This window comes from Hydra viridissima, unplaced genomic scaffold (assembly GCF_058129835.1).
Source record: "Hydra viridissima isolate aposymbiotic clone 2 unplaced genomic scaffold, HvirCarnegie_v1 scaffold_6, whole genome shotgun sequence".
NCBI classification, from domain to species: domain Eukaryota; kingdom Metazoa; phylum Cnidaria; class Hydrozoa; order Anthoathecata; family Hydridae; genus Hydra; species Hydra viridissima.
In genome coordinates this window covers 15,577,352-15,604,984 of record NW_028324305.1, presented here as the reverse complement: position 1 = coordinate 15,604,984, position 27,633 = coordinate 15,577,352, and the positions used below count along the sequence as shown (strand labels likewise).

Below are 27,633 nucleotides of genomic sequence, written 5' to 3'. Positions count from 1 at the left end.
ATTATTAGAAACTCGATTGTGGAATTAGCTCTCTCTAGAATTTCTATATACTAGTCTTGTATCACTGTGCTTACCTGTAGATCTTTGTGTAATGCTTACAAAAATATCTATAGGTAAGCACAGTGGTACAAGACAAGTACATAGAGTAATTGCAAGCAATTAATGTTTAATTGATATACATAAAAACCATTTTTAATTGTTTACTCCAAACTCAATAGCACTTTTTTGTAAGTATTTTGTGTAGTCTTGAAATTTTTTTCAAGCACTAGATCTTTTCTAAACAAAAGGTGCCCCCATACTAACTGACATACATACTCATGTGTATGTCAGTATAAGAGTGCACTTTTTTCAATTTACTAAGCATATTCACCAAGAGCATGCTGATTAGTTGGAGAAAAGGAACAAGGTGACATACATGTACTTAAACTTTCTAGTTGATTTTTAATTTCTATCAGAAATTTTCACAATGGTGAACCTAAATATTTTAAAATATTTGTTAAAATTTAAAATTTAATCAGCCAAGAATCTCTACATCATTATTTGTTTGCAGTAATCCTCACCTAATTTATTTGTAGTTGTAAATCTTTGGTCTTTAATAATTCTGAATAATATCTTCTCTTTATTAAATTCTCTTATAAATCTGATATCTTTACAAAGAACACAATAAATATTGTAAATAAGTCACAAGCCCTAAGTGTGTGTGTATATTGATGTTGTCAGGGTTAGGGTTATGAATGATAAAAATTATTAAATATTACATTATGTATGTAATGTAATGTAACAATTACTTATAGCTTTTTAATTAAATTATGGCTGCTTTATCTGACTTCCAGCCTCCATCAAATACTTATCCTACCATTTGTGAGAGAAATTCTATGCTTCATAATGATATAACTTCTGTAAGTAAACTGCAATTATAAACAGCAGCTTTTTTACAATAATGCTAAAATTTTAAAAACGTAACATTATATAATTTATTTAAGGTGCCTGACTATAGAAGAATTCAGTTAAAAAATATATTTCAAAAGAAGAATTTGGCATACTTTGAAACATCAAATAAACCAGCTTTTTTATCTGCAGATGAAAACATTTTGGAAAAACTAAAAGTGGGCTGGTATGAGTCTCAAGCAATCTTATTGCCTTATTTTTTTACAATTTAAATTAATTGAATGAGTCCTACTACTTATATTTTTAGTAAGAATATTTTTGTTACCTTTATCTGTAAAAGATAAATTTGTCCCTGGGATCCTGCTGGAGAAGATATGGTGAAGAATAAATCTCTATATAAAGAATAATTTTTACAAATATTGTGTTTTAAAAATGAAATTGATGAATTTGATGAAAAAAAAAATGTTTCACACCATATCTTTTATCATATTAAGTTTTTAATGGAATACAAAGGAACCAGAACCTTAAACACCATGCAAAATTTCATTTCATTCAGCAAATTTATTAATTGCCATAGAAAAATCATCAGAAAATGATCACAAAGTTGATAGACTAACTTCAGTTTATAGTATTGCTTTTAAGGTGTTGCCATTATAGGTCCTTATCATTTTGAGGTACTCAAAAGTTACAACACCTTAAATGCAATATTGTAAACTGAAGTTGATCTATTAATTACCAGACAAAGCAAGGTGTTGATTGTTAATATTTTTTGCTTATTGTCTCTTAATCAAATCTTAGTTGAACTTAAATACCTTTATTTTTTTTTGTTTAACATTTTAGTGATAACTCTTTGTTATTTTGAGCACCTGAATTGTATTTTTATCATACTAGGGAATCGGGTGGTATACCTGGTGTTTTAGATGCAGTTTATCAAACTGATGAAGGTAGATTTTCAAAATGTTATCAATAATTTCATATTTAGTTTCTGTATTTCAACAAACATAAGATCAGTTTTAAATAATTAAGTTATTTAAGTGTTTAATGAGTGGTTATTGATGACGAGTGTTTAATGACAAAATACATATCTTCATGTTTTTATATAATCCTTTTTTGTCAATCAAATGTAGAATTATATTGCTAAAATTATTGTCTTCAAAAACATTAAATCAATAGAATTTTGAACAAATAAAAGTTAATTATGTTGGTGATCAATTAAATTCTTAAACTTTTCAATTGATGTAAAATGGCGGGTAGATAATAAAAATTTTATACAGTATAACTTTTAAAATTGATTACACTAAAACAATTGTGAGCTTTTTAAAATTAGTGTTGATAAGAATAAAAAAGTTTGAGAAAATGTTTATGAAATTTTAAACCTTTATTTAATTTTGCAATTTTAGCTCCTGTGTTAACAAAAAATCTTATTTCCACTTTTCAAAAATGCTTCCATTCTCTGCAGATTTTTAGTGAATGGTTGTTTCCACTTTCAAAGGTATAAAATATCTTTTAATAGGTTTTAGAGGAATTTTCTGAATATACTTAAAGTTTAACAAAATTTAGTTATATTGAATATATAATTTTATTTTTTAGGATTTATTAATAGTAAATAAGTAAGTATTTTTTGTTGTTATTTTTTTTTCAATTCTTTTTATTGGACCAAGTTAAGTTTTAAATTTAAGTTAAAAAGTTTATCGGTTAAGATTTTTAACTGCAAATTGATATTTTATAATCCCCTGCAACCCTAAAAGTTACTGTTTTTAATTCTTTTTTTTTTATTAGAAAGCCAATTCTAGCATGTCATCCACATATTGGGAGACTGGCTATAGTAATTAATGTAAGCTTTTAGAATCTTAAAACAAGATATCAAACCATGTTTTATAAGAAGTACTTTTTGAGAATTTTTTGTTTTTAAATTAAAAGAATCTGCTCTTAGGAAGACACCGTAAAAGTGTTGACAATCAACAAAGTTGATGATAGTGGTTTATTGTTGAAGGATAAGCGTGTCAATGAAATAACATGTTTGTCATGGAGGTTTTTTCTATTAAATTTTTTCTTATACCTTTGATTAAAACATTTTTATGATTAACAACCTGTACATTTTGATTTTTATTTATTGCCAGGACAACCTGTTCTTGTTCCAAATGCAATGTTTTAGTAAATTACTTGATTTTTATTGTTTTCAAATAGTTATTGGTTAGTTACTCTATGTTCTTTAAATGATATCTTTCAAACTAACATCATTCTGAAATGTTTTCACTCACTGGTTGGTTAATCTGTATTTCATAAACATTTAGAATTCCACTTTATTTAGTTATTCTTGATTTTAGACCTAAATCATCACTCAGTATTGCAGTTGGGAGCAAAAATGGTTTAGTTCTTGTTTGGTTTTTGGAACCCAGTAACACAGTTATAAGGTTCTAATGTTTTTAATGATCATTGTGCATGTGTAATGTATTTGTTGTATGTGTAATGTATTGTGTATTGTATTGTGTATGTGTAATGTATTGTGTATGCCTAATTTATTTTTAAAAGGTCATTAACAATTAATCTTTTCAATAATTGAGTTTTTGTAAACATTCTATTGTCTTCAAAATAGACCAGGCTCCAATACAGCTAAATTGCTACATGCAGATGATATGAAATCAGAAGTATCATCAATTTCGTGGTGTCCTGATGGAAAGTTGCTTGCCTGTTCTTGCAAAGGATCAACTTCTATTTGGGTAAATTCAAAAATTCTTATTGAATTTTTATTTTTAACAAAGTGTTTAGAAAACAAAAGTTTCTTAAAATTGGTTTGGATTAGATTTGGGATGTTATTATTGAGAGATCAACTTCGGTTCAACGAGTTGGTAATGGCATTACTCACTTGCATTGGTCACTCTGCAGTGAAAAACTTTTTGCTGCTGATCAAAGTAAAATGTTCAGGTAAATGAATGTGTTTTGTTTTTAAGTTATTACTTGATTTGACTTAAAAATTCCTTTTTTCTTTTTCTTTTTTTTTTTTCGGCCAATTATTTTATGATCATTTCTTGGATGAAAAACAAACTTCTTTTTGAGCTTTTTGTCCAAAAAAAAGCCAGTTTTTTTCAAAGTTTTTTTTTCCAGTTTCGTGTTTTTATCAAACAAAATTTGAATAAAACAGAATTTGTGTAAGCTCAATCTAAAAAGCTTACTGTCACAAACAAAACAAAGATGAAACACTTTAGAGAAATACTCTCAACTGAGAAACTCAGCATATGTTTAGCTTATGTTGAGCTTAAAGATTTGAGGTGTTTTTTTTCCGAAGACTTTGTCAATCTTAAAATTTGTTGTTAAAATATTTCAGAAGATAACATGGATAAAAGCTCATTTAACTTGTTTCTTGAAGAAATGGTTGGGGTGCTGAGTTGTTTTCATAGTCAGCATAATTGATTGAATCATCTGTATCTATCCATTTTTCATCAGATGATGCAATAAGTAATCCAGAAAATACAGAAACTAAATCCTTGTTGCAGTAACAAACTGGATAACATCTTAATTCATGGATGAAACATCTTTTTTAGGCTTCTTAGTTGAATACAAAAATATTTTTAATTTGATTCCATCATTTTAATGCAATATTTGGTAAGTTATTTAAAAGATCCACATTTAATTTTAATTGCCAAATTTGCCAAAATTTGATTATTGTAGGAGAAAAAAAAGAACAATTAATCAAAAAATTAATTTCAAGCCACTTTAGAAACGATCAACTTATATAAAACCAATAATTTGTTTTAGCAAAAGTGTTTGGATTACAATGAATCCATCAAATGCTTAACTCCAATTACTGTGAAACTACTATATTCTATTGCTAAATATACATTCTGTGTTTAATTTTATTGCTTATTCAGGGTTTGTTAAGGAAATAAAGATGTACTGCATAAAAAAATTGACCTGATGGGAAAACCTAAAGTTGTTTAAAGGCTCCCAAATTACTTTAAACCAAGTATAGTATTGCAGACAAATGTTTTTGTGTAATTCCATTTGAGATAATAACATCATCCTCTGTAAAAAAGAGAAGTATTTTTTTTATTTATTTAGAAGTTTAAAAATTGTCAGAATTAAGGAAGTTGAACTTCTTTAATTTTGACCATTTTTCAATAATTGCATCATCTAATTCTTGCAGTTGCATTTTGTAAACCTTTGAACAGTTAGTTTAGATCAATTAGTTCCCAAAATATTAACTCTAGCATATACAATTAAGCACGAGTTACAACATTTTAGTGCATATTAGAGACTTAATCTACAGTATGGAGATGTAGGCATTAAAGAAGGAATTAGTAAAGAGTTGTTTTCAATTTTTGTACCACTCTAATATATACAAAGATTGAAAACATTTTACAACTACCATCTCTTCTTTGATCAACATTATTTTACACTTAGCTCTTCCTTCAAGAACATTTTACACTTACCATCCCTTCCTTCGAGAAGATTGTATTGAAGATCCATGTGTCACAGGAATTTTCAAGAATACTTAAATTTTGAAAACTTCTTCCATTAATTTTTTGTTGTTATTCAGCTTAATTAAATTACAAACTCATTAATACATAAATGCAAAATTAATTTTTATATTGAAATTAATTTGATAAGTGTAATGTATTTTTCATCGCAATTTTGAAGTTGAATTTATTATTTTTCAAAAGTTAAAGTTTTCAAAAGTTAAATTAATAGTTAGATAAATGCTAATATAAGTAAAAAGTTAAATGGAATATTGAGTTTTGAAACTTTACTTTGTAAATAGCCAAAAATTGCTTTGTGAAATTTTTGTGAAAAAAAATTTTTTGTCTTTAAATGTGTTTACTAAACCCTAATTGGTTTTCTTGGTAATTGGTTTTCTTGGTAATTGGTTTTCTTGGTAATTGGCTTGTTTTGTTTTGTTGATTTTGTTCTGAATTTTACACTTTTTTTGAAATGGGTTCATTTTTAAATGGTGAGCGTACTAGTTTTTGTCTCATCCTTAAAAGAATTTCCCAAAAACATCTTTTGATGCGTTAAATACGAAATAAATGTAATTGTAGCAGGCTGCATTCATTTTGATTTAATTGCTAATTGTACAGCTTTAGTAAGACAAGGAAAGTTAATAATAGGAAATAGGGATATAATGGGTAATTTATATTTAATTTAAAGGTCATTTTTATATCAATGATATTATTCAGGGTTTGGGAGACAAAAACATGGAGTTGTGAAAAGTGGGGTGATCTTAATGGCACTTGTACTGTAAGTTTATATATAAGCAAAAAAAGTAGAAAGTTTGTGTTTTACAAGATATTTAGCATGTAGTATTTGTATACTATGAGTATTTTCCTATTTACATGATTTGCTTTTAATTAAATCAATTTGTTTCTTTGGGTTGCCACATTAGAATTTGTCACGATAATGTTTATAACTTTTGAGGTGTTTATCTAACAGAAATAACTTAAAAATATCAAAAATTGAATTTCAGAAAGAAAAAAACATCTTTAGGAGTTTTTCTCAAAATTTCAAAACAAGAAAGTCCATGAAAAAAATCTGCACAACTGTGTAAAATTTTCTGAATTCCTAAAAGTTTGCAAATTTAAGTGGTTGCAGTAAGAGAATTGTACATACACACAGTTAAGCATAGATTTTGGAGATCAAATCAAAAGCTGGATTACAAATCCACTCAATGTAAAATTGATACAAAAAAAAACAAAAAAACAAAGACATTTGAAGTGCAATCTTTTCCAGATAAGAAAACAATTTTCTCCATATAAAGCTTATGAAAGCATTTATTTCATATATAAAATATATGAAAGAGTATTGTTATCTTGTTAGTAACAAGGAATTTTTTTTCATTATGGGTGAAGAAGCATAGGTAAAAAAGAAGTTCAAAATACTTCCAATTGCAATTTTTATTACACCATAAATTTTTAAAACACCATAAAATTTGTCAAATTTAGGAAAAAATCCTGGGAAAACACTTGGCAGACACCAGCAATACTTGGTTTCCACACTAATAAATGGTGTGTAAATACTTGGTTTTTACACCAATAAATGGTGTGTAAATAAAGCCAAGCATTTCATTGGAACTATGAATACCAAAATGTACATAATGAGTATCTACAGAAACCCTTATTGCACTTTCTTGTGGGAGATAAGATCAGACCAAAACAAAGCTGCATTATTTTGTCTTGATCTGGTCTCTCTCAAGAATTTTTATACCACTGTAGTGGTATAAAAATCACAATATCAGCTATATGCCTCAATCTCCTCAATATCAGTTTTTTTGCCTCAATCTCCCCAATAATCCTGAAATCTGTCCAATAGAATGCTATATTTTTATCCAAGAGGTTTTGAAGAAGAGATATGACTGTACATACAATACAAAAGTTCTTGTATAAATAAATGGGAGCATCTAAAATCCATGGATCATTTGTTGTCCAAAAACTGACAGGACTCCTGTACAATAAAGTTTAAAAATTTGTGATACAAAAATCAAAAAGACATGCAGTTAGACTGTAACCTTATTAGTTAGACTGTAATCTTATTAGTTAGACTGTAATCTTATTAGTTAGACTGTAATCTTATTAGTTAGACTGTAATCTTATTAGTTAGACTGTAATCTTATTAGTTAGACTGTAATCTTATTAGTTAGACTGTAATCTTATTAGTTAGACTGTAATCTTATTAGTTAGACTGTAATCTTATTAGTTTGACTAATCTTATTAGTTAGACTGTAATCTTATTAGTTAGACTGTAATCTTATTAGTTAGACTGTAATCTTCTTAGTTAGACTGTAATCTTATTAGTTAGACTGTAATGATTATAACAAAAATATATTTTGTGGAATTTTGAATCAATGATTGTGAGAAATTTCAATTTTATAAACTGACAAATTTTAATGTGCCAACCTTTTTACGCCCAAAGGAATCATCTTAAAAAACTAAAGGAATTATCTTAAAAAATTAGTACAATTTTTAGAATGCATGTTGGAGTTCTTGTGGTTCTTTTCTGTTGTTCACTGTTGCAAACGAACCTTTTATTTACTACGTCCATTTTTATAGAAACACAAGTGAGTTTTTGGTTTTAAGTGTGATCTTTTTTTGATCTATTTTTAATCAATCTCCTTTTATTTACTAAAGTGTTGGTATGGAAACTCATTGATCATCCTGGAACTATATATATAAAGAATTGGCATTTGGTCATTTAGTTTTTAACAAAGAATAATGAAAAATAACCAACTTTTTTAAAGATAAATCGAATTTTCTGAAGTTTATTAAAATAGAATTCTTTATACGTTAAAAATAGCAAAGTTTTTATTTTATTTTTTTATTTTTATTCATAAATTTATTTTTTAAATCTTGTTATAAAAGTTAATTTAACAGTTTTAAGCAAATAGCAGGTCTGCGCATATGCCTTTAAAGGTTGAAACAAAATCACATGGTATGCAAGGTATTGCAAATTTTTTCTGGAACTTTATAGCTTTGCATATTTAAACATAAAAAGTATTTTAATATCAATTTGTTTAAAATGACTAATATAGAAGTTTGTATTTTATTCATTACTATTCGTTACAATTTGTTATTTTTCGTTATTATTCGTTAAAAACTAAAAAAACAAACGCTTAAAATTCATTAAAAACTAAAAAAACAAATGCTGATGATATACTGTTAAGAATTAAAAATCAAGCTCAAATAAGTGAATCTATGGAAGCATTGACATTTGGTTATATGGATATATCTATCTTCAAGTTCATCTTTAAAACTCTTCTACCCCTCTGCATCCCACAACTTATTTAAATTGGACGCTGAACCTTTCTCAACTGTGTTCATGTTTACTTCCTTTTTTTTTTTTTTTTTTTTTTAATGTTATTTAACTTTTTGACTTTAATTTTGTTTTTAATCTTTTTAAACAGACGATTAGATACTAAAAATTAAATATAAATGAGAATTATATAAACAGAACATTTTTAGATAATTTTGCTAAAGTTATCTTCTAAGTTTTTTTGAAATATTGATGTAGAAAATGAGGATGTCAACGTTTGTGGGTCAGGTGTGGCTTTGAAATGTGCTGATTTAACACCCTATTGCTGGTCTAGTGAATGTCTTGAACCCCCCAGGTATACAAAGTAACTTTGGTTTAATCATGCTATAATTTTGATGCTTTAAAACATTGATGCAAAAATATAAAAAGACTGACCGAGATTAACTTACCTTATTTTCTTGACTTTTGTAAAAATAATAGATAAGATTCTTTCTTTAAAAATTCAATTTTTTTTTTTTTTTCAAATTACATTAGGATTGGTGGATTAATATCGCATATGGCGTGGGATCCTACAAATTCCAGACTTGCTGTCTCTTTTAAAGGTAAAAGTTTTTTTTTTTTTGGATTAAAAACCTCGAAGATGATTTCTGTAGGCTTCACAAATTTTACGAACTTACATTAATGACATCCTCACATAGAAAGGAAGTGGGTTAAAAAATTAACCTTAAATTGCGGATGCTTGAAAGAAGAAAAGTGGGCCGTGACAGGGCCCCATTTTAAAACATGAACGTCTGCAAAAGAAAATTGTAAAGAAATCTTTAATATTTACTATTGCATTTTACAAAGAGTAATACGCAACGCAGTAAAAAGCATAGTAATTAAATCTCATCAAATTAAATTTGCTCTCATAAATAGAGGTAAGGGAAGCGCAATGTGATAAAAACCAGTATATACCCTAAATACGTCTCCAAATGTGTTCCTAAATACATTACAATCCTTGTAACCCGAACTAGTAGTGATGTAAAACCCGTCAAATTTGTAACCCGGTACATTAAAAAGTAATGTAAAACAAAACACTGCGGAACCGGACGTCCTTTAAGGCTATATCCGATTTAAAGTAATTTTGTGCAGATGTTTAAAATGTTCCCTTATTTTAAATTACAGAAAAGAAGACTCCATATATTATAAAATTATATACAAGTGATTTTATATAAACATTTATATAGCATTAAAGTTTTTTTTAAAGATATTAAACAGATTTTAAATAATAATAATAAAAAAAAAGACAAATAACTACAAACCACTATTAATATTTAGGAGATTCTTCTACAGACGCACCGTACGTTGCTATTTTTCACACAAGGATTTCACCTGTTCTTCAGTTAATACCTTGGTGAGTGACTTCCTTTAACTGTTTTGCAAATATTTGAAATTTTTTTTTTTTCTTATGGCAACATTTTTTGTGCTTTTATCTCATATGTATTTTGTTAGTGGATTTGTCAACGGTGAAATCGACGAAACTCCGCTTACATTTGATTTTGTTCGAGGGTACGATAAAGGCGCATTGCTTTCTGTGGTAAGATTTTTCACAGATATATTTTACTTTTCACTTGAGTTGAATGGAGGGTGTTAATTACCTAAACTAAAAAACAAAATGTCAGGATTGCATAAATGAGGCTAGCGCGTGCGCGACAAGTGGCAAAGTGGCTTATTTAGCGTTTGAGCGAACAACTTTTGATGCTTCTTTATACTGAACATTTTCTTCGTTGTTTATGTTTTATTTTTAGTATTGGTCGAGTGAAACGCTCTCGTTAATTCCGTTTTTTTACAACTCAACGCTTACTCTGTCGCCAGCCTTTCACATTCATACAAGAGAAGACTTCGGTGGTGATCAGCTACCAGATAATCTTGCTGACGTCACTATCTTCCCGAAATCTGATACTTTGCTGTACAGCGTGTTAGAAAAATAATGCTATGTTTTGGTTTTAGCAATTTAAATAAGAATCTTATATATTAATAATATCGATAATGGAATGAATTATAGAAATATTAACATGCGTAACTGGGTATCATTTTATGATCGAGTTATTCCACATAGTTACCTAAAAACGCAAATCGACAAGAATAAATTAGTTAGAACCACATTCTCACTTTTTCAACATCTGCGGAGTTTAAACACTCGACAGATGTTGAAAAAGTAGCAATGCGCCATATTCTTTGTAAATGATACTTATTGCCGAAGGTTTTTTGATTGATTTCAGTTTGCTTTGATTTTATAGGGGTACTTTTTTTAATACTGAATTTTAGTTAGAATTTTAGTAAAATTAATTGCTGACGTTGTACATTTACTCTCATTCTTCATAATCAGTAAAGCGTTAGGTGAGGGGGTGTGGTGGGTTAGGGGGTTTGTGAAGCATGAAGCTGTTAACATACAACATTTTTTCCATCAACAAAATAGCCGGTAAACATCTACATTTACACAGCGCTGGAAACATTTGATATATACCTAACAACATTAATTTAAAAGAAAAAACTTAGGATGGCTTAATAAATTTTTCAACGTGTATTTCGATGCTAAATCTTGCTATGTGTAGCAGGTAAAATAGTCTTCATTGGAAATTCCTTAGACATTAATCATTTGTGTGACACGTGCAGGTGAAAAATTCAATCTTTTTTTTTTTTTATCACTTTTGCACGTTGTTCTCGTAATAATTTGTTGATAATTAAGGAATAAAGTGTTGTAGAATGTTTAGATTATCTCAATTCCAGCCGGTTTATTTATTAGTTTTTTTGTCTGTTAAATATTTTGAAAAACAAACAACACCCAACGAACGTCTGTTTGCAATGAAATTTTCTTCATTATTTGCATTAAAATTCTTTCGCAAAAGATTTTCTATTATTAATTAGATGGAGAATCGAAACTTACATCAAAATTAACAATTTCAACACAAACTAGAATGATATGAAGAAAAAACTCACACATCCGAAGAACAATTTGAACTGGAGATAGTTTTGTTTTGTTTTTTTTATAAGTTTGTGCTAACTCGATTAGGACGCAGGAACTAAGAAGCCACAGAAATGTCTCGTTTAGGAAAAAATGTACGAGTTCGAAGAAAGTATCGAGAGCTCGGCAAAATCATTTTTGCTACTGTATTTGCCTGTAATATGCTCACCTCTGCGCTGTTCGTTATTCTCTACTTGAGGTGTTACAAAACACACTTTCAGTCAAACCAAGGTACCGCGTCCTTCTAAAAAAATTTATTATGTTAAGTTGATTTCGTTCACGTTTTTTCTTGTTTTCTTAACGTTTCCCGCTCATTTATTATTATTCATTCCCGCCCAAATCTTAAACAGTACCGATTTTGAAGTCTACAAACGGGTTTGAAGAATTTCCTTTAAACATGGTTTAAAAGACTTTTTTCGGGTTTAATGAGCAATATCATTGGTTCTAATACTTAATTGTTTTTCATCAGAGTCGCAAGAAAATCAACCGTCGTACCCGACTGATGCTAAAGGATTCAACGATACATCAAACCTATTCGAATATTCAGCAGGTAAACTGTTTGTCAAATCGTTTTACAAGTAAAACAGGAAATGAAAAGTAATTTAAAAAAAAACAACACAAAAAACAAAATATTTTGGTTCTGTTTAATTTTAAAGTTAAAAGCAAAATAAAAGCAACTTTTTATCGTCCAGATCTTGATCAGAAGTTAAACATGTGTTACTAGAATCAAACTATTAACTAAATCTTATTTTAGCCAAAAAAACAATATAACTATTATAAAGGTGTTTTGAAAACATTTTTTAGATTATGCAATCGACTTCAGCTTGTATCAAAACGAACGATTTTATAATATCTCCTTTTTTCCGTCATTTCCCCTCTCCATTCCTCCTTCAGATATTCTTTTGTTTTGTACATGGTTCAAAAGAAAAGGCAAACAAGATTATTACAAGGAAATGATTTTTAAATACTGGACAAACTCAGAAAACTTTTCGATATTTTTTCAAAATGGCTGTGTCATTATTGTTTCGAGTAAGGAAGAATTGTTAAATTATGCTCACGACGCTTTTACTAGCAAAGAATGGAATCACATTTGTATAACGATTGGTTTAAGTAAACTGGAGGTTTACCTAAATGGGAAGCTTGAGAATCAGACCGATCTAAGAAAAGAACGGGACAATCTGTTCTCAAAACTTTCAGGGAGGTTCTTTATTGGAAGTGATAGCATAAGTGAGGTTTTTTACGGAGAGCTATCGCAATTTGTAATATACAATAGAACATTATCAAACAAGGAGCTGTTTTGGTTGAACAGGTTTTACTATGCCAATGATGGAGTTCTGTTCAAGTGGAGCGATTTATTCAAGCATTTGAATTACAAAAAAATCCATTTTCGTATTTAGAATGTGTGTGTGTTTGTGTGTTCATATAAGCTTTATTTCGCTATATATATATATATATATATATATTTTCTTTTGTGTCAAATTATTTTTTCAAAGTAATCATTTGTCTTATTTCTGTTTCGTCATGCTTTATTCGGTTCAGGTAAATGACGAGAAATTTCTCATAAGTGATAATCACCAAAAAGTTTTTAAAAGTTAAAAAACTTTTGGTAATTAACATGAGAGTTATCAAAAAATTTATGAACGATCACACGATCAGAGTCGAAACGCAAGACATTTTGTTATATAGTAGCCACAAAAAAGTTACGTCATTGCATTTAAATGTCGGCGCTCGGCATTACAAACGATCGAAGTTGTTGATGAACAATGATATATTATTTATACTAGATGTCTAACTTCGATCCGAAATTTGAAGCCGTGGGAGCCATTTCTAATTCGGGCAAAAACGTGCATTTTTAACTTTTATTTCGCACGTCGGATATAGTTTTTGCCCTTATTACAAATGGCGGATTCAATTTGTAAACAAAAAAAGCGGCTTCACTTTTCGTCAAATAGAATCCCGCAAGTTAGACATCTAGTATATATAATATATCATTGTTGATGAATGATTACTGACCATTTTTTGCATGAACTGCACAATACTAAAGAATTTTTAAAAAACTGCAAATTTTCTTTTCACAAGTAAAAAATATTATCGAAACTTTTGAAGCTACTTTCAAATTTAAAAAACTCGTTTACACGCAACGGATAAATCAACATTCGGTACATGAAAAAAAAGATCATAATCACGATATCTAAGACTTTATCAAATAAAAATTCAATACCCGAAAATGAAGTTTTTAAATAAATATACAGGGATATAAAACAATAAAAAAATTAAATTAAATTTAAAAAAAAAAAAAAAACAACTGAGAAAATTAAAGTGCGAGTAAAAATATCAAACTTACAATCATTTAAAAGAAGAGTCTGCATTGGCTGCAGTGCTTTTCATTTTGCTCTTTGAGTTAATATTAAACAAAACAAGAACTCACAAAATGAAAAATTTTTTTAAGATATTCGAAGTTGGACTTATTGGTGTCTGGTGTTTGTTGTGCAGAATCATTTTTTAGCCTTGAGCTCATGAACATATGTCGCAGGAAATAATCCCTGTTTACCTCTCGACTCTCCCCTCCACCATCCATCATCGTGCCGCACCAAGACAGTAATTCGGTCTCCGGGGCGAATGGTAAGCTCGTCTTGCGCTGCCGCCAAGTATTCGAAATCAGCTACGCAAACGCTTTTTTCACTTTGAACTAAATTGAAAAAAATTCTTAATCGAACAGAAACGCTGACCAAGTGTAAGAAACCAATTTTTTCAATACAAAAAATTGAAAAAAAGAAATTGCTGCATTTTTTTGGTAAAGAAAATGCATTACCGGGTGGAGGTTCAGATTCTTTATTATCAAGAACATCTAAATCGACATCGTCAAAATCTGGATCGATATCATCATCATCACTGTCAAAGTTATTTAGTGGATCAAATGCCGCAGGGGTAGAAGTAGTTATTGTCGCATAAGTGTTCTCATCATCGAGAGTGTTATCGTTGGTAAAGACATCGAGAGGTATGCTTAAAACGCTATTTGTCAGCCCCTTTAAATGAAAAACAAATCAAAAATTTTTAATAAAGAGAACAACTAAAGACTTTGATTTAAAAAGTAATGGAATAAATGGAAAAAAGTGCTTCGGTAGGGCAAATAAAGCGGTAAAAGTTGATCTTTTTTTTTTTTCAAAAAATGAAAAAGGAAAAAAAGTAGTAGTAGCAATATAATAATTAAAAAAAATAATAATTATTACTAATCCTTAATAATAATAATAATAATAATAATAATAATAATAATAATAATAATAATAATAATAATAATAATAATAATATAATAATAATAATAATAATAATAATAATAGTAATAATAATAATAACAATAATAATAATAATAATAATAATAATAATAATAATAATAATAATAATAATAATAATAATAATAATAGTAATAATAGTAATAATAATAATAACAATAATAATAATAATAATAATAATAATAATAATAATAATAATAATAATAATAATAATAATAATAATAATAATAATAATAATAATAATAATAAGAATAAGAATGTTGAAGGAACGATTTCTCAAAACGTAGGAACGATTTCCCCGAAAATATCGTTCCTACTGTTCCGCATAGGAACGATTTCTAGAAAAAATCGGAACGATTTCTATAAAACCGGAACGATTTCCCGGAAAAAAGCCGTAGGAACGATTTCTTGGAGAAAAACAGGAACGATTTCCTTAAAACAGGAACGATTTCTTTTGAAATAGGAACGATTTTTTACGGGCGCAACTCAAAAACAAAAAAAAGCTAAACTGCCATTTTTTTTCAAGACTATAATTCAAGTATAGATTAATACATACTTTGATTTATTTGAATTAATAAAGTGTTTATAAATGGACATCTTAAAAGCATACCCCAATGTAGAAGTTTAATAAAGTATACATATTTTCAAAGAAATTCTTTAAAGCTCCAGTCCACCTCTTTATTTTATTGATGTGCTAACTTGAGTTGTTTTTTTTTAGATGCATCATATAAAACTTTTATGATCATAAAAACATTATAACTATTTTTAAGAATTAACAGCATAATTATTGACAGTTTAGCATGTTGGAAATTCTCAATTAAATAAACTCATATTTTCACTTGGAATTATTTAGTAACTTTATTAAACTTTATTTCAAATATAAATATTGATCAATATAAAACAAAATTATTAATAGACATTCGTTTTAAAATGGTTCCAGTACATTAAAACTACACTAATGGTGTTTTGAAATCAAATACCACATTTTTACCCAGCTTTGCTATATATATATATATATATATATATATATATATATATATATATATATATATATATATATATATATATATATATATATATATACACACACACCAAATTATCTTGTTAGTTTATTAAGTATTTTAGGTAATTAAGTTTGTATTAGATTTCTAAAGTTAAAGTATAAAAGATGAGAGATATTTGCTTGAGTTGTTATAGTTGTGAAAAATGTGTAGTAAAAATACATAAATAATTTAATTGTATAAATACAGTATTATTGTGATCTAATCTGGCAATATTCTCATAGTTTGGATGCAAATAGCTGATATCTTTGTTTCATAATCTTGTGTTTTGTAGTTCAAAATTGTTTTCCTAACCTAAACTTATTTCTTAGACATTCTCTACATGCTGAATGTTATTTGAAAAGCCACACTAGACCATAATTTCTCATATTTTTGAACTTTTTTCAAATCTTTTTTTTTTTGTTTATAGTTTACTTTTCATTATGCCTTTTAATACCTTATTCAATTTGTCATTATTTTCGCTTCTTTACACCTTTAAAGACCTGTACTTTAAAGATCATCACCAGGTAACATACTCCAGGTCATCACCAAATATCACACTCCATGTCATCACCAGGTACCACATTCCACGTCGTCAGCTGGCACCGCATTCCAGGTCATCACCAGGTACCACATTCCAGGTCACCCATTTTTATTTTTATTAATTAGTATTCTTTTACTCAATTTTTATTTTATTTTGAAATAAATTATAAATAAATTTTTTTTACTAAAATAATTTTTATCATAGTGCGTTTCTCTGCTCTCCTTACGTTATACAATTTATAATTGGCCATAGAGATTAACTTTAATCGAGGATTTGTAGAAAGTTACAAAAAACTGCACGTTTATATACGTAAAGCTAAGAAATAAAAACAAATATTTTTATAATAATCCATTAAACTTTAACTCATCTCGATCCTTTTTTTTTACTTGCATTCTTTTTCCACAACTAAAATAAGGTTTTAAATTTTTTTTTTATCAAATGTTGATTTTTTACAGCTGTTTTTGCATTTGCGACAACTTTAGCTAGGTATGTATTTCATTTTCAAAAGTTCTCTTAAAATGGCTACCCCCTAACATAACTGTGTATTTATGTGTGTGCATATACTTAAATCAGTTGTTGAAATGCATACAGTAATTACAGAAACCTGGTGCTATCTGCAAAATGGGCAAGGAAAAATTAAGTATGTTTTTATTATTATATTTATTGTTTTAAATGACAAAACAAAGATATTTTTTATTTTAACTTTTATTTGATTTTTCTCAGTGCAAAATGAAAATTCATAGTTTCTAAAGTCAAAATCAACATTAAAAGGATTTAAAAAACAAGTACAATATTTAAAAATCATTAAAAATTATGTATATGTTTAAATTTTTAAAAATTGGAAAAAAAATTTTAAACAAAAAAAAAAAAAATATTTAGTACATTGAGAAAGTTGAGATGTCACCAAAAAAGAATTGTTATTGCATAAGATTTTAATTTAGTCATGGTTTAATAATTACCAAAGTGTGTTTGGTATTGGTTTTTGTAACTCAGTATACTTTGCATTACTATTTTAATAATACTTTATTTTATTTTTAGGTTGTCATGCGTATGTCATTAATAATTTGTTCAAATTCAAAGTTTCGATTACCTGATGTTTTGTTTTTATTGTTTAACTGAAAGAAATTTTTAGAAAGATTTTTTTAAAGTTGTTTTTGAATCCACTTTTAAAAAACATAAAATGTAAAAACTTCATTGACGAAGATATTCTAATTTGAAGCTGTCCCTTAGTAATGACAACAAAATAGGCAGGAGGCGAGGTCTGAAATATTTTGACAATATTCGACAGGGGGAGGTCAAAAAAGGGTTACGTTAACAATATCATTTTTTAAAATAAATTTAGTTATTTAAAAAAAAAACTGGGCAGCGATGGTACTGAGGGAAGTCTTTTATAGCGTAGCGTGTATTTAAATACACCATAAATATTCGGAACTCTTTTAAGAGATTATATATTTAATAAACAAACATTAAATTGGATATAATCCGCTCTGTTTTTAAATTCTGTAAACTGTAGACTATTTTAAAATCTCCTTTGTTTCTTTAAAATATTAGAGCGAATTGTGTATACTCAACTCTTTGGTTTTCTAAATGTGTCTAAAATAATTAACAAAGAGTTTTCAAATCAAACGGAATGGTTTAAGACAAATAAACTATCCTTGAAAACAAATAAAACACAGTAGACATTTTAAACACGCTAAAACTATGCTAATATCTCTTGGTGCAGCTCTAATGTATAGAAGATTAAACGACTGCTAAGTTGAACGTGCTGTCAGAATTATTTCGAATGCAGGTTGATTCACCCATTTTAAAGATCTTTTCAAAAATAATATTAAAATATTTTTTACGTAAAAATTTATCAAATCCTTATTTTTATGTATCTAAAAAGGAAAAAAAAATAATGTAGAGATGATGGTTTATTCAATGTTAGGAACAAAATGACAAAATAAATTTAGTTTTATCAGCATTAGGAGAAAGTTTGTTAATTAAAAACCACTAATTAACTTTATCTAATTGTTCGTTTAAATGTTTAAAAAAGTATTTATAGTCATTTGCAATTAGAATAAAATTTATAAGATTTGATGATAAATAAAAACCATTTATGTACATTAGAAACAACAATATTCCTAGAATCGAGCTTTTTTTTTCAGTTTCTCAAAAAAAGCATTTTTTTTGAACCCGAACTGTTTTTTTACAACATGAAGTTTTTTTTTAAATAACCATGGTCTGTTGAACATTATACGCTCAAGTATCTTTGAGAAACAAGGGAAGATAGAAATTGGTCTGTAGTTTTAAATGTTGGAGGCATCTCCACTCTTAAAAATTGGTGACTCAGGCAGTTTTTAACTTAGTCGGAACGACACCTAATTTTAAAGGAAGTTTAAAGATATGTAATAAAGATGTTTCACTGTCATCAAGTACAGATATTACAACATTTGCGCTGATTTTATCAAAACCTGCGCTTTTTTTTTAAAAACTATTAATAGTAATTCGCAAACTTTAAGATTAGATTCGTCCATATGCGTACTATATCTTTTTAAATAAAAATCAAATTGTTGAGCTTAGCGGAACTGTTTTAACAAGTTCGGCCCTATATTATCAAAGAATCTGACAAAAGTTTTGATAAACTAGCTTTTTATTAATCAAAAGTTTTTTTGGAAGAATATTTTTTATAATTTTGTTTTTTCCAATTATTTCATCAATAACATGCCACGATTTTTTAGTGTTTTTAATTGTATTTTCTAATAATTTTTTCGTAATAAATTTTTTTTAAAGTGTTTTTTGGTTTTTCAAATAGATTTTTATAATTTTAAGTATTTATCATACAGTTCATTTTATCATTAAATTAAAAAAACAATTTTTTCAAACAAGTTTTAAGTTATATGTTTAATTTCAGTCATATGTCTGCAAATATCTTTAAAGGTTGAAAAAAATTAGTTATTTCAAGTTTAAAATCTGTTTTTTCCATTTTATATGAAAGTTTTTAATAATATAAGGGTGAAGAACACACAAATTGACATACGACTAGTTAGACTTTTAAAGTTAAACCTCTTAAGGTTTATTTAAAAGTCTAAGCTCAAAATATAAACTTTACTGTGATATGAACCACCCCTATTTTATAATGCCATAAAACTATGCAACTAAAATTCCGATCTTTAAATTACCATAGATTAATATATATATATTTTATTTGAATATATATATATATTTATTTTTTTGTAGAAAATATGTATACATATTTTCTTACTCCATCGCAAAAAAATATGTTAAGTTTTAAACAATATCTATAGATATTGTTTAAAACATATCTTTTAAAACTTAGCATATCATATTGTTTATAAACAAATGTTGCAGACATGAAAAAAAAAACATGTTTGTTACCACCGAGAACAAACAAGTCGAAAAAGTTTGAGAACTTGCATTAACGGCGTTGAGTAATCAAGCATTTTTCAAAAAATTTGATTCATTTTCTGAAAAATCTTGATTAACCACCATTGAAACTTTTTTGCTATTTGTCCACCTAATCAAAAACATTCAAAACAATTGGCTCACAGAAAAAAAAGAACTATTTTTTTATGAAAATTGTGTTAAGAAAAAAGCTTGTTGGAGTCATTTAGTAATACCTTTTGAAGCTAAATCTTATAGTCTAACGAAAAAACACTTTTAGAATGAAGTTTTTGTTTGACCAAGTCATTTTGAAAGACTTGTTCAAACAAAAACTTCATTCTAATAGTGTTTTTTGAAAAAAACAAAGCGCTCTACTTAATCATCCTGAAACCTTCAACATCTTAAGAATTAATGAGACTGCTGATTTTATTAAACTTGTTATTACATGGTGGAAAATGTTAAATGTAAAATGTTTTAAAGTGTGGGTGTGAATTATAGGTTTAATGATGATCGACAAGCTGTCATCCAAGATCCAAACGATGATTGATTAAAATTTATTTGGGATTTTGAAGAAATGGGATTTCGTATGACAAGTAATCAGGGGAAGCGTATAAAACAATTAACACATGATACAGGACATTCCATAAATCATACATGTAAAGGAATTGTTGAGCTGAAAAAAACTCTATTAAGAGAAACACACAAATATGTTATGTTGGGAAAATTTTTTACAGATCCACTTGAAAAAGAATTCAGCAAGTTAAGATGGTGGCACATATTTTTTAAGCGTCAAACAAATAATTGAAAAGTTCAATATTTCTAAAACTTCACTTTTGTTGTCATATAACATTAATGAGTCAGCTCCTGATGCAGGACATTCTTACCAATTTTGTGAATTTTTATTTGATGAATCTTCAGCTGAGATAATTTGACAAAACTAAAAAAAAGTATAACTATTCAATGAAAGACGTCTTTTGTTTATATTGCCGGATCTGTGTCTCCTAATGATGATTTGCTTAACTAAAATGAAATTTTAACCAGAAAAATGTTTTGTTTTGAAAAGTTTGGTCAATATCTAAAATCACTCCATAGAGGTGAGTTAAAATTCCTATTAATACTGTTCAATGTGTTTTCTTCACACTTGTGCTCTTTAACTCTATTAAAAATAAAGTTTGTTGGACATTTCTGTGCAACACTTTTATGCTTATATCGGAGCGTTACTCTTTTGACATGGAACAACATCATGATAATATACTTTCACACTTTTTACACCAGAATCAAACAAAAACAGTCTCTGAAAATTTTAAAGTTGTCTTGTTAAGTCAAAAGCTATTCATTGACACTTGTGTTTTTATTTCTTTGTTGACATTTATTAATTGAGTTAAAGTTTCTGTTTTATGATTTTAAAAGTATTCCTTACTTCTTTTAATCACTAAAATATATTCCTATGTAGAGGTGTAGTTACCCTAACAGTATTTTATTTAACTTTTATTTTTTACCTGATATAAACCTTTTTTTTATTTCATTATTTAACCCTTTGAGGACTGACGGAACTTATATGTCCCACTACATTAACTCCTGTAAGCATCTGCGTCTCGTTATTTTTTTTTTATTCGAGACGAGACTATGATATCTGGGATACAATTTTTAAAATCCGAAAGAAAATTTATTGTCCCGGTTTAACTTTATTCCGGGACAGTTTATTCGTCAATTTTTTCCGGGACATTACTCGTCTCGCTATGCTTGTTCCAGTTCATTTCAAAGAAACGTAGACCCTTAAACTCCTGTCTTTCTCTTAAACCGGTTTTTTTTTTTTTTGCTGTAAAAACATTGCGTAAGTTTTCACTTGGTTTTTAGTCATGTTTTAAAATTACATTTAATTGTTTGTTATCAATTATTTTTTAATTCAGATGTAAGGGTCTGCGTCTCGGAATCGTTTTCTCTGAAATGAACCGGAACAAGCATAACGAGACGAGTAATGTCCCGGAAAAAATTGACGAATAAACTATCCCGGAATAAAGTTAAAAACCGGGACAATAAATTTTCTTTCGGATTATAAAAATTGTATCCCGGATATCATTGTCTCGTCTCGTCTCGAATAAAAAAAATAACGAGACGCAGATGCTTATTTAGACGTGATCTCTAATGGTGGTTTTTAAGGAAATCAAGCGTATTTATTTTGTAAAAGCAAACCTATTATATTTAACTTTACATATCACAGTGGGCCAGTAGGTGGACAAAATGGGAAAAATTTTAGTTGTCTAATCTTGAAAACCTATTTAATTTTAGTATCTACATATATTAGGAGAAATCTATTGATAATTTATTTATATTAAATCCCTTAGTTACCAGGACTCTAAGCATTTGAATATTGAGATAAAATTAAAAAAAAAAAAATTATAAATAAGTAATTAACGGTGACATCAACGTTGTGTTATATTTCAATTACATCTACGTTTTTGAAACAAAAAATTAGTACATGTTATTCTAGAGTATTTAGAGATAAGAAAAACCAATGTGTGAAATAATTTTGTCATAGCATGTTATCTCAGTTATACTTTGAAAATCACAGATTAAAAAAAAAAATTTCTTAAGAAACTTATTTTTTGCCGCACAATAACTAATAATTACCACAATTTGCCATGTGTTGTCTTATATTTATTTGAGCTATATGATGCTTCAATCGAGTTTTAATTGATTGCTCGTCCCCTTAAATCCCCGTTCAGATTTTATGTATGTTTTAACTTGGTTGCTATGGTACTAAATTTTGCATAGCAACAACTCATTTTTACATTAACGTTGTTTTAACGGTATTTTACTTGCGCTAAATACACAATATTGGGGGTATGTATTAAAATGAGATTCACAATTCTTATGAGGTTAACTTTTTTTGGTTACTATGGATACCTTACTTTGCATAACATAGCAACAACATATTTTCGGTTGTTGTTAGTAATTTAATTACTAACACAGACAGTAATTTAATTACTTTTAATTTTAATTACTAACACTTGTAGTAACTTAATTAATAACAAGTATTAGTAGTCCAGGCGGCATATATATTATAACATTAAACTTTTAAATACAAAATACTTGTTACAATAATTATTTAGATATGGTTTTGTTAAAGTTAGACATTCATAATTTTCTCCAAAAAAACAATCTTAGTATTTCAAAACAAAATATTACTGAAGATATATTAAAATTTATTCAGCCAAAATTTGCTGATTTTAAAGACGTTGATTTTAGACATGCTGTTCAACGATTTGTTTACTTGTATAAAAAAAAAAGTGGGAAATCTGCAAACTATACTGTGAAAAATTTTTATAGGAAGTTTGTGAACTGGCTTAATGAATATTTAATTTTCAGAAAAAAAGACAATGAACCAACTGCAAGTAGACGTGGTCGAAAACCAGTTGCATTTGATAATAGTTCTAATAAAACTAAAAAACGGCGTGTATCTTGTTTAATTGAATCTCATTCATCCAATGAATTATTTTTTGCTGCTAATAAAAAATTTAGAGATGAATCTGTTGTTATTGCTGCCAAGAATGTTTTAAATATATCAAATACAGATAAAGCAACTAAATATTCAGCAGATGAAGCACTGGCTTTAATATATGATGCAAGTCTGACAAAAGCTTCCTATCAATTGATTAGAAGCGGAGCCTTGGAGAAAGAATATAACATCTACCCCGCTTACAATGATGTCAGAGATGCAAAATTGAAATGTTATCCTGCAAACATAACAGTGGAGGACTATTCAGCTTCAGTTCCTTTAAAAGATTTAATGACTCATACTTCGCAAAGAATCTGTGCAGTTCAGGAACCTGTACTAAGGCACTTGATATTGAACGACAAAGCAATAAAAACAATGACACTAACGTGTAAGGCTGGTTTTGATGGTGCTACTGGCCAAAACATTTATAAACAAGTTTTATCAGAACCCGACATTAACAGAGATTTAAAGCGTGAAGAATCATTATTTATTACTTGTCTTGTCCCATTGGATTTGACTGGATTTAACAACAGCAACGAAAAGGTGCCTATTTGGAGAAATCAAAAGTCGTCCTCCACAGCCTATTGTAGACCCATAAGATTTGCATACAAAATGGAATCCAAGGAATCTGTGATTGAAGAAGATCATTACATTAAAAGTGAGATAGAAAGCTTGGGTATGATTTTATTAGAGGTTTGCGGATCTTCTATTGAGGTGAATTGTATTATTGAACTTACAATGATTGATGGGAAGGTTCAAACAATATTATCTGAAAAAAATAACTCATACCAATGCTGTTCAGTGTGTGGTGTCTCTCCAAAAAATATGAATAGTCTTGATATCCTTAATATAGATTATACTAACAGAGAGTTCAAATATGGTCTTTCCAGTCTTCATGCATGGATTCGATTTTTTGAGATGTTATTGCACATTGCATATAAAAAAGAAACAAGAAAGTGGCAAGCAAGATCTAAAGAACACAAAGAAAAGGCATCTGTAGCTAAACAAAAGATTCAGACTGATTTTATGAACAAAATGGGACTTGTTGTTGATTTCCCTAAAAGTGGTGGTTCTGGAACAAGCAATGATGGCAATACCTCAAGGCGTGCTTTTGCAGCATATGAACAAACAGCTGAAATTCTGGGTATTGACCAAAACCTTATATTCAGATTTTACATTATCTTGGTAACGCTCTCTTCAGGATATGAAATAGACTGCTTAAAGTTCAAGGATTATTGTTTTGACACTTTTAGACTATATGTGTCCCTTTATCCATGGTATTACATGGCTCAATCAGTTCACAAAGTATTGATACATGGACATGACATAATTAAAAGCCTTACATTACCCATCGGACTTATGTCAGAGGAAGCTCAAGAGGCTAGAAATAAAGACTTTAAATCTTATCGCGAAAATTTCAGCCGAAAAACATCCAGAAAAGCAACAAATACTGATCTTATCAATAGACTCCTAGTTTCCAGTGATCCTGTTATTTCATCATTACGTAAATCAACATCACACCAAACAAATCATAAAGCATTTCCTTCAGATGTTTTACAATTACTTAAACAATCTTCAAACGATATTATTGTTTTATAATTTTTTGATGTAATTTAAAATTGATAATGTTTTCTTGCACTATTTTTTGCTTTTATTATTCCTAAAACATTATTTACCTAAATACTCAATTTTTATTCAATATAGGTGGGTCAAAAATCCGATAAGATATTCAAATATCAATTTACCACTTTGTAACTAAGGAAAGTATCCGGTAACTAAGCAATATAAGAATCCATAACAACTAAATTTAAAAAATTATCACTTTTGTAAGAAGTGTGATCTCATATTGGTACTCATGCCAAATTTAGTGAATATGGCACTTATAAAATATCTGCAGATAACAAAAGTAGGTTGTTGCTAAGCAAAATAAAGGTATCCATAGCAACGAAATAAAAAAATATTACCTTCATAAAAAGCGCAGACATCATATTAGTACTCATACTAATTTTAGTGAATATAGCTCTAATATTAAATTAGTTATGAACTTTGTCCAGTAAAAGTGCATTCTGGCCCACTGTGCATACTTTTATTTGTGTTGAGAATTTTTTTAGAGCTTCTTTAATGTATAACTAAATAATTGAAGTTTAGTTAAAGTGTTTTAAAGTTTTGCATACACTACCTTTTTATAAAATTTTAGATGGGACTAATAAGTCCCGTCAGGCTTTACGGGCTAATATTTTTAAAGGATGTATTGCTCGATTTATGGTGTAGACCGAAAATCAAAGAAATGGTGGCACCGAAGATTTTTTGGGGTTCTTGAGCGTACTTTATGTAATGCTTATGTGGTCTATAAAATTTAAGTGGTAAAAAAATTATATTAATGCAGTTTAAAAGATCAGTCGCACAATCGTTAATAATACTTAGCAGACTACCCAAAATAGGACGCCCAATGTTATCACCTTCTTTATCAACAAAAAAACGCCGAAATTCTAATTATTCAATACCTTTGTCAATTAGAGGAAAAAATCAAGGCATTCATTGACCTTTCTATGAAACTAACCTTGGAAGATGTGAAGTATGCTCAAAAGAAAAGGTTGAGTCAAGACCACATTTTAAATCCACTACTTGTAAGGTTTTTTTGTACATAAATGAAAAAAAAAAGTTTTTCGAAATATCATAGCATTTAAATAAAATGTGTTTAATAACAAAAACTTTGTTTTTTCTTTAACTAAAAAATTTTTTAAAAAAAAAGCTTTTATGGCCTGACGGGACATATTGGTCCCACTTCAGTTTCCATAGTAACAATCACCCTGGTATATTGAAAAAATGTGTATTGTCTATTACTGGACCCTAATTAGTATATTTCAATTGTATATTTTATTAAACACCAGCGTTTTCCTCCCTTAGGCCTTAAAGGGTTAAGCAATTTTATAAATTGAAACAATAAAGTTTATTATTAAAAACTTAAAAAGATTTATAAAGTGTACAAATTTTTAATTCGTTTAATATTTTTTATAACGAGAGAAACATATTTTGTTTTAAAACAAATATCATCATATTGGTTTTTGAAATATCGGCCCACACACTTTTTCCTGGCGGATTCAACTTATAGATGGTTGTTTAGAAGTATAGTCGGAATTCGGACGTTCCAATCGGAATTTAGAGATTTGAGGACATTTTAGGATGTAATAGGCACTTTTTAAGTACCTACTGCTTTCTTACCCCCGAATTTTAATTTTTGAATACCCCTAAATTTATAGTTCTTACACAGTTATCATAGTTATCTTATGGTTTTTTCAAGAGTGCTTGCAGATTTGTAAAGAGTAATTTAACAAACATCGATTCTGCTATTTTTGTTTACTCTTTTTCTTTTTTTTTTCTTGTTTGGGCTTCAGCAAAGGCCGAGAATGAAAACAAATTTACCTTAAGTATATTTATTGATCTAACTAAAGCTTTTGACACCGTTGATCGTTGCATCTTGTTAGAAAAGTTAAAGTGTTATGGGGTAATAAATAAGAACTACATTTGCATTAATAGTTCCCATACTATTAGAAAACAAAATGTTCAAAACTAGGAGTTCAAAATACTTAAAATCCCGTGTGGAATACCACAAGGATCAATAATAGGCCCTCTCTTATTAAACTAAACCCATAATGAGAGACATGAAAATGATGAATATTTATGAAATAAATATTAATCAACACTTAATTTTAATGCATAAATATACAAATAACCTCTCTCCAGCTAACTTTATTTGTAAGTTTGAAAAAAATATAAATGGAAAGTATTTCTTAAGAACAAATCAATAAAAGTTCTTTTAAATTTTCAATGAAATTAAATAAGTATACAGAGTTTTTGATAACATTTCGAGGACCAAGAAATGTAATTATTTTCAAAAAAAAAAAGCTAATAATAATATAATGATAAAATTTTAAAATCATTAAACACATCAAAGTTTAAAGCTCTCGTTTAGTTATTTATGTATTGGTTAATATATTTTAAATCTTTGAGTTTTTAAATTAGAAATTTAACATCTTACTTATATCTGCAGTCTATTAGAACTTTTTGACAATCTATATTTTTTAAGAAACTCTATGAAAAGATTAAGATGGTATTGCATTACCCATATCTTCTTTGTGTCCCGATCTGTTTTTTAAATTGTCTTGTTTATTTATATTGTTTTAACGTGAAACCTTTATGTAACTTATTTTATTCAAAAGCAAAATATATACTACTAAAAACAA

At 28.0% G+C, this 27,633-nt stretch overlaps 4 protein-coding genes and 1 long non-coding RNA gene across 12 annotated transcripts in view; 4 read left to right on the top strand and 1 right to left on the bottom strand.

The window, feature by feature from the left end:
* On the top strand, positions 1-10,690 carry LOC145190102 (aladin-like). Of its 4 annotated transcripts, XM_090091869.1 has the most exons (17): positions 774-899; positions 984-1,114; positions 1,780-1,832; positions 2,289-2,380; positions 2,479-2,498; positions 2,668-2,722; positions 2,822-2,919; positions 3,216-3,302; positions 3,485-3,608; positions 3,692-3,813; positions 6,063-6,123; positions 7,846-7,936; positions 8,887-8,983; positions 9,163-9,230; positions 9,946-10,021; positions 10,120-10,204; positions 10,416-10,690. In XM_090091869.1, exons 1-17 carry the CDS (start codon positions 810-812, stop codon positions 10,596-10,598), a joined length of 1,533 nt encoding a protein of 510 aa, XP_089947995.1. In that variant the 5' UTR covers positions 774-809; the 3' UTR covers positions 10,599-10,690. The 4 variants fall into 4 exon arrangements, with proteins under 4 accessions (XP_089947998.1, XP_089947995.1, XP_089947996.1 ...); XM_090091871.1 differs by lacking the exon at positions 2,479-2,498 and having other exon boundaries at positions 793-899; positions 2,289-2,401; XM_090091872.1 differs by lacking the exons at positions 774-899; positions 984-1,114; positions 2,479-2,498 and adding an exon at positions 1-227 and having other exon boundaries at positions 2,289-2,401.
* Positions 10,691-11,576: 886 nt separating this feature from the next.
* Positions 11,577-13,105, top strand: LOC149887219 (uncharacterized). The gene is made up of 3 exons (XM_090091873.1): positions 11,577-11,863; positions 12,102-12,182; positions 12,437-13,105. Exons 1-3 carry the CDS (start codon positions 11,707-11,709, stop codon positions 13,027-13,029), a joined length of 831 nt encoding a protein of 276 aa, XP_089947999.1. The 5' UTR covers positions 11,577-11,706; the 3' UTR covers positions 13,030-13,105.
* Positions 13,106-13,814: 709 nt separating this feature from the next.
* The window catches only part of LOC145190088 (nostrin-like), a 33,927-nt gene continuing 20,108 nt past the window's right edge, over positions 13,815-27,633 (bottom strand). For all 5 annotated transcript variants that reach the window (XR_016453780.1, XM_090091868.1, XM_090091866.1 and 2 more), the window contains exons 15-16: positions 14,445-14,658; positions 13,815-14,321 (exon numbers count right to left, since the gene is read on the bottom strand). Coding sequence is in view for 4 of the 5 variants with exons in the window: in XM_090091868.1 (XP_089947994.1) it covers positions 14,128-14,321; positions 14,445-14,658 (408 nt within the window). In the remaining variant the exon portion in view is untranslated. The remainder of the gene's footprint in view (positions 14,322-14,444; positions 14,659-27,633) is intronic.
* On the top strand, positions 17,024-17,643 carry LOC149887218 (uncharacterized). Its single transcript, XR_016453781.1, has 2 exons — positions 17,024-17,146; positions 17,545-17,643. It is a non-coding gene; the product is annotated as an uncharacterized LOC149887218 (long non-coding RNA).
* LOC149887217 (uncharacterized) lies at positions 23,006-25,092 on the top strand. Its single transcript, XM_090091863.1, has one exon. It carries the CDS (start codon positions 23,006-23,008, stop codon positions 24,986-24,988), a length of 1,983 nt encoding a protein of 660 aa, XP_089947989.1. The 3' UTR covers positions 24,989-25,092.

Bases quoted from the DNA above. Each gene is read 5' to 3' on its own strand.
- LOC145190102 (XM_090091869.1), top strand. From the start codon at position 810: ATGGCTGCTTTATCTGACTTCCAGCCTCCATCAAATACTTATCCTACC. The intron at 3,814-6,062 runs GTAAATGAATGT...GATATTATTCAG, and splicing joins GATCAAAGTAAAATGTTCAG to GGTTTGGGAGACAAAAACAT. The intron at 7,937-8,886 runs GTGAGTTTTTGG...ATATTGATGTAG, and splicing joins CCATTTTTATAGAAACACAA to AAAATGAGGATGTCAACGTT.
- LOC149887219 (XM_090091873.1), top strand. From the start codon at position 11,707: ATGTCTCGTTTAGGAAAAAATGTACGAGTTCGAAGAAAGTATCGAGAG. The intron at 11,864-12,101 runs GTACCGCGTCCT...GTTTTTCATCAG, and splicing joins ACACTTTCAGTCAAACCAAG to AGTCGCAAGAAAATCAACCG. The intron at 12,183-12,436 runs GTAAACTGTTTG...AACATTTTTTAG, and splicing joins CCTATTCGAATATTCAGCAG to ATTATGCAATCGACTTCAGC.
- LOC149887217 (XM_090091863.1), top strand. From the start codon at position 23,006: ATGGTTTTGTTAAAGTTAGACATTCATAATTTTCTCCAAAAAAACAAT.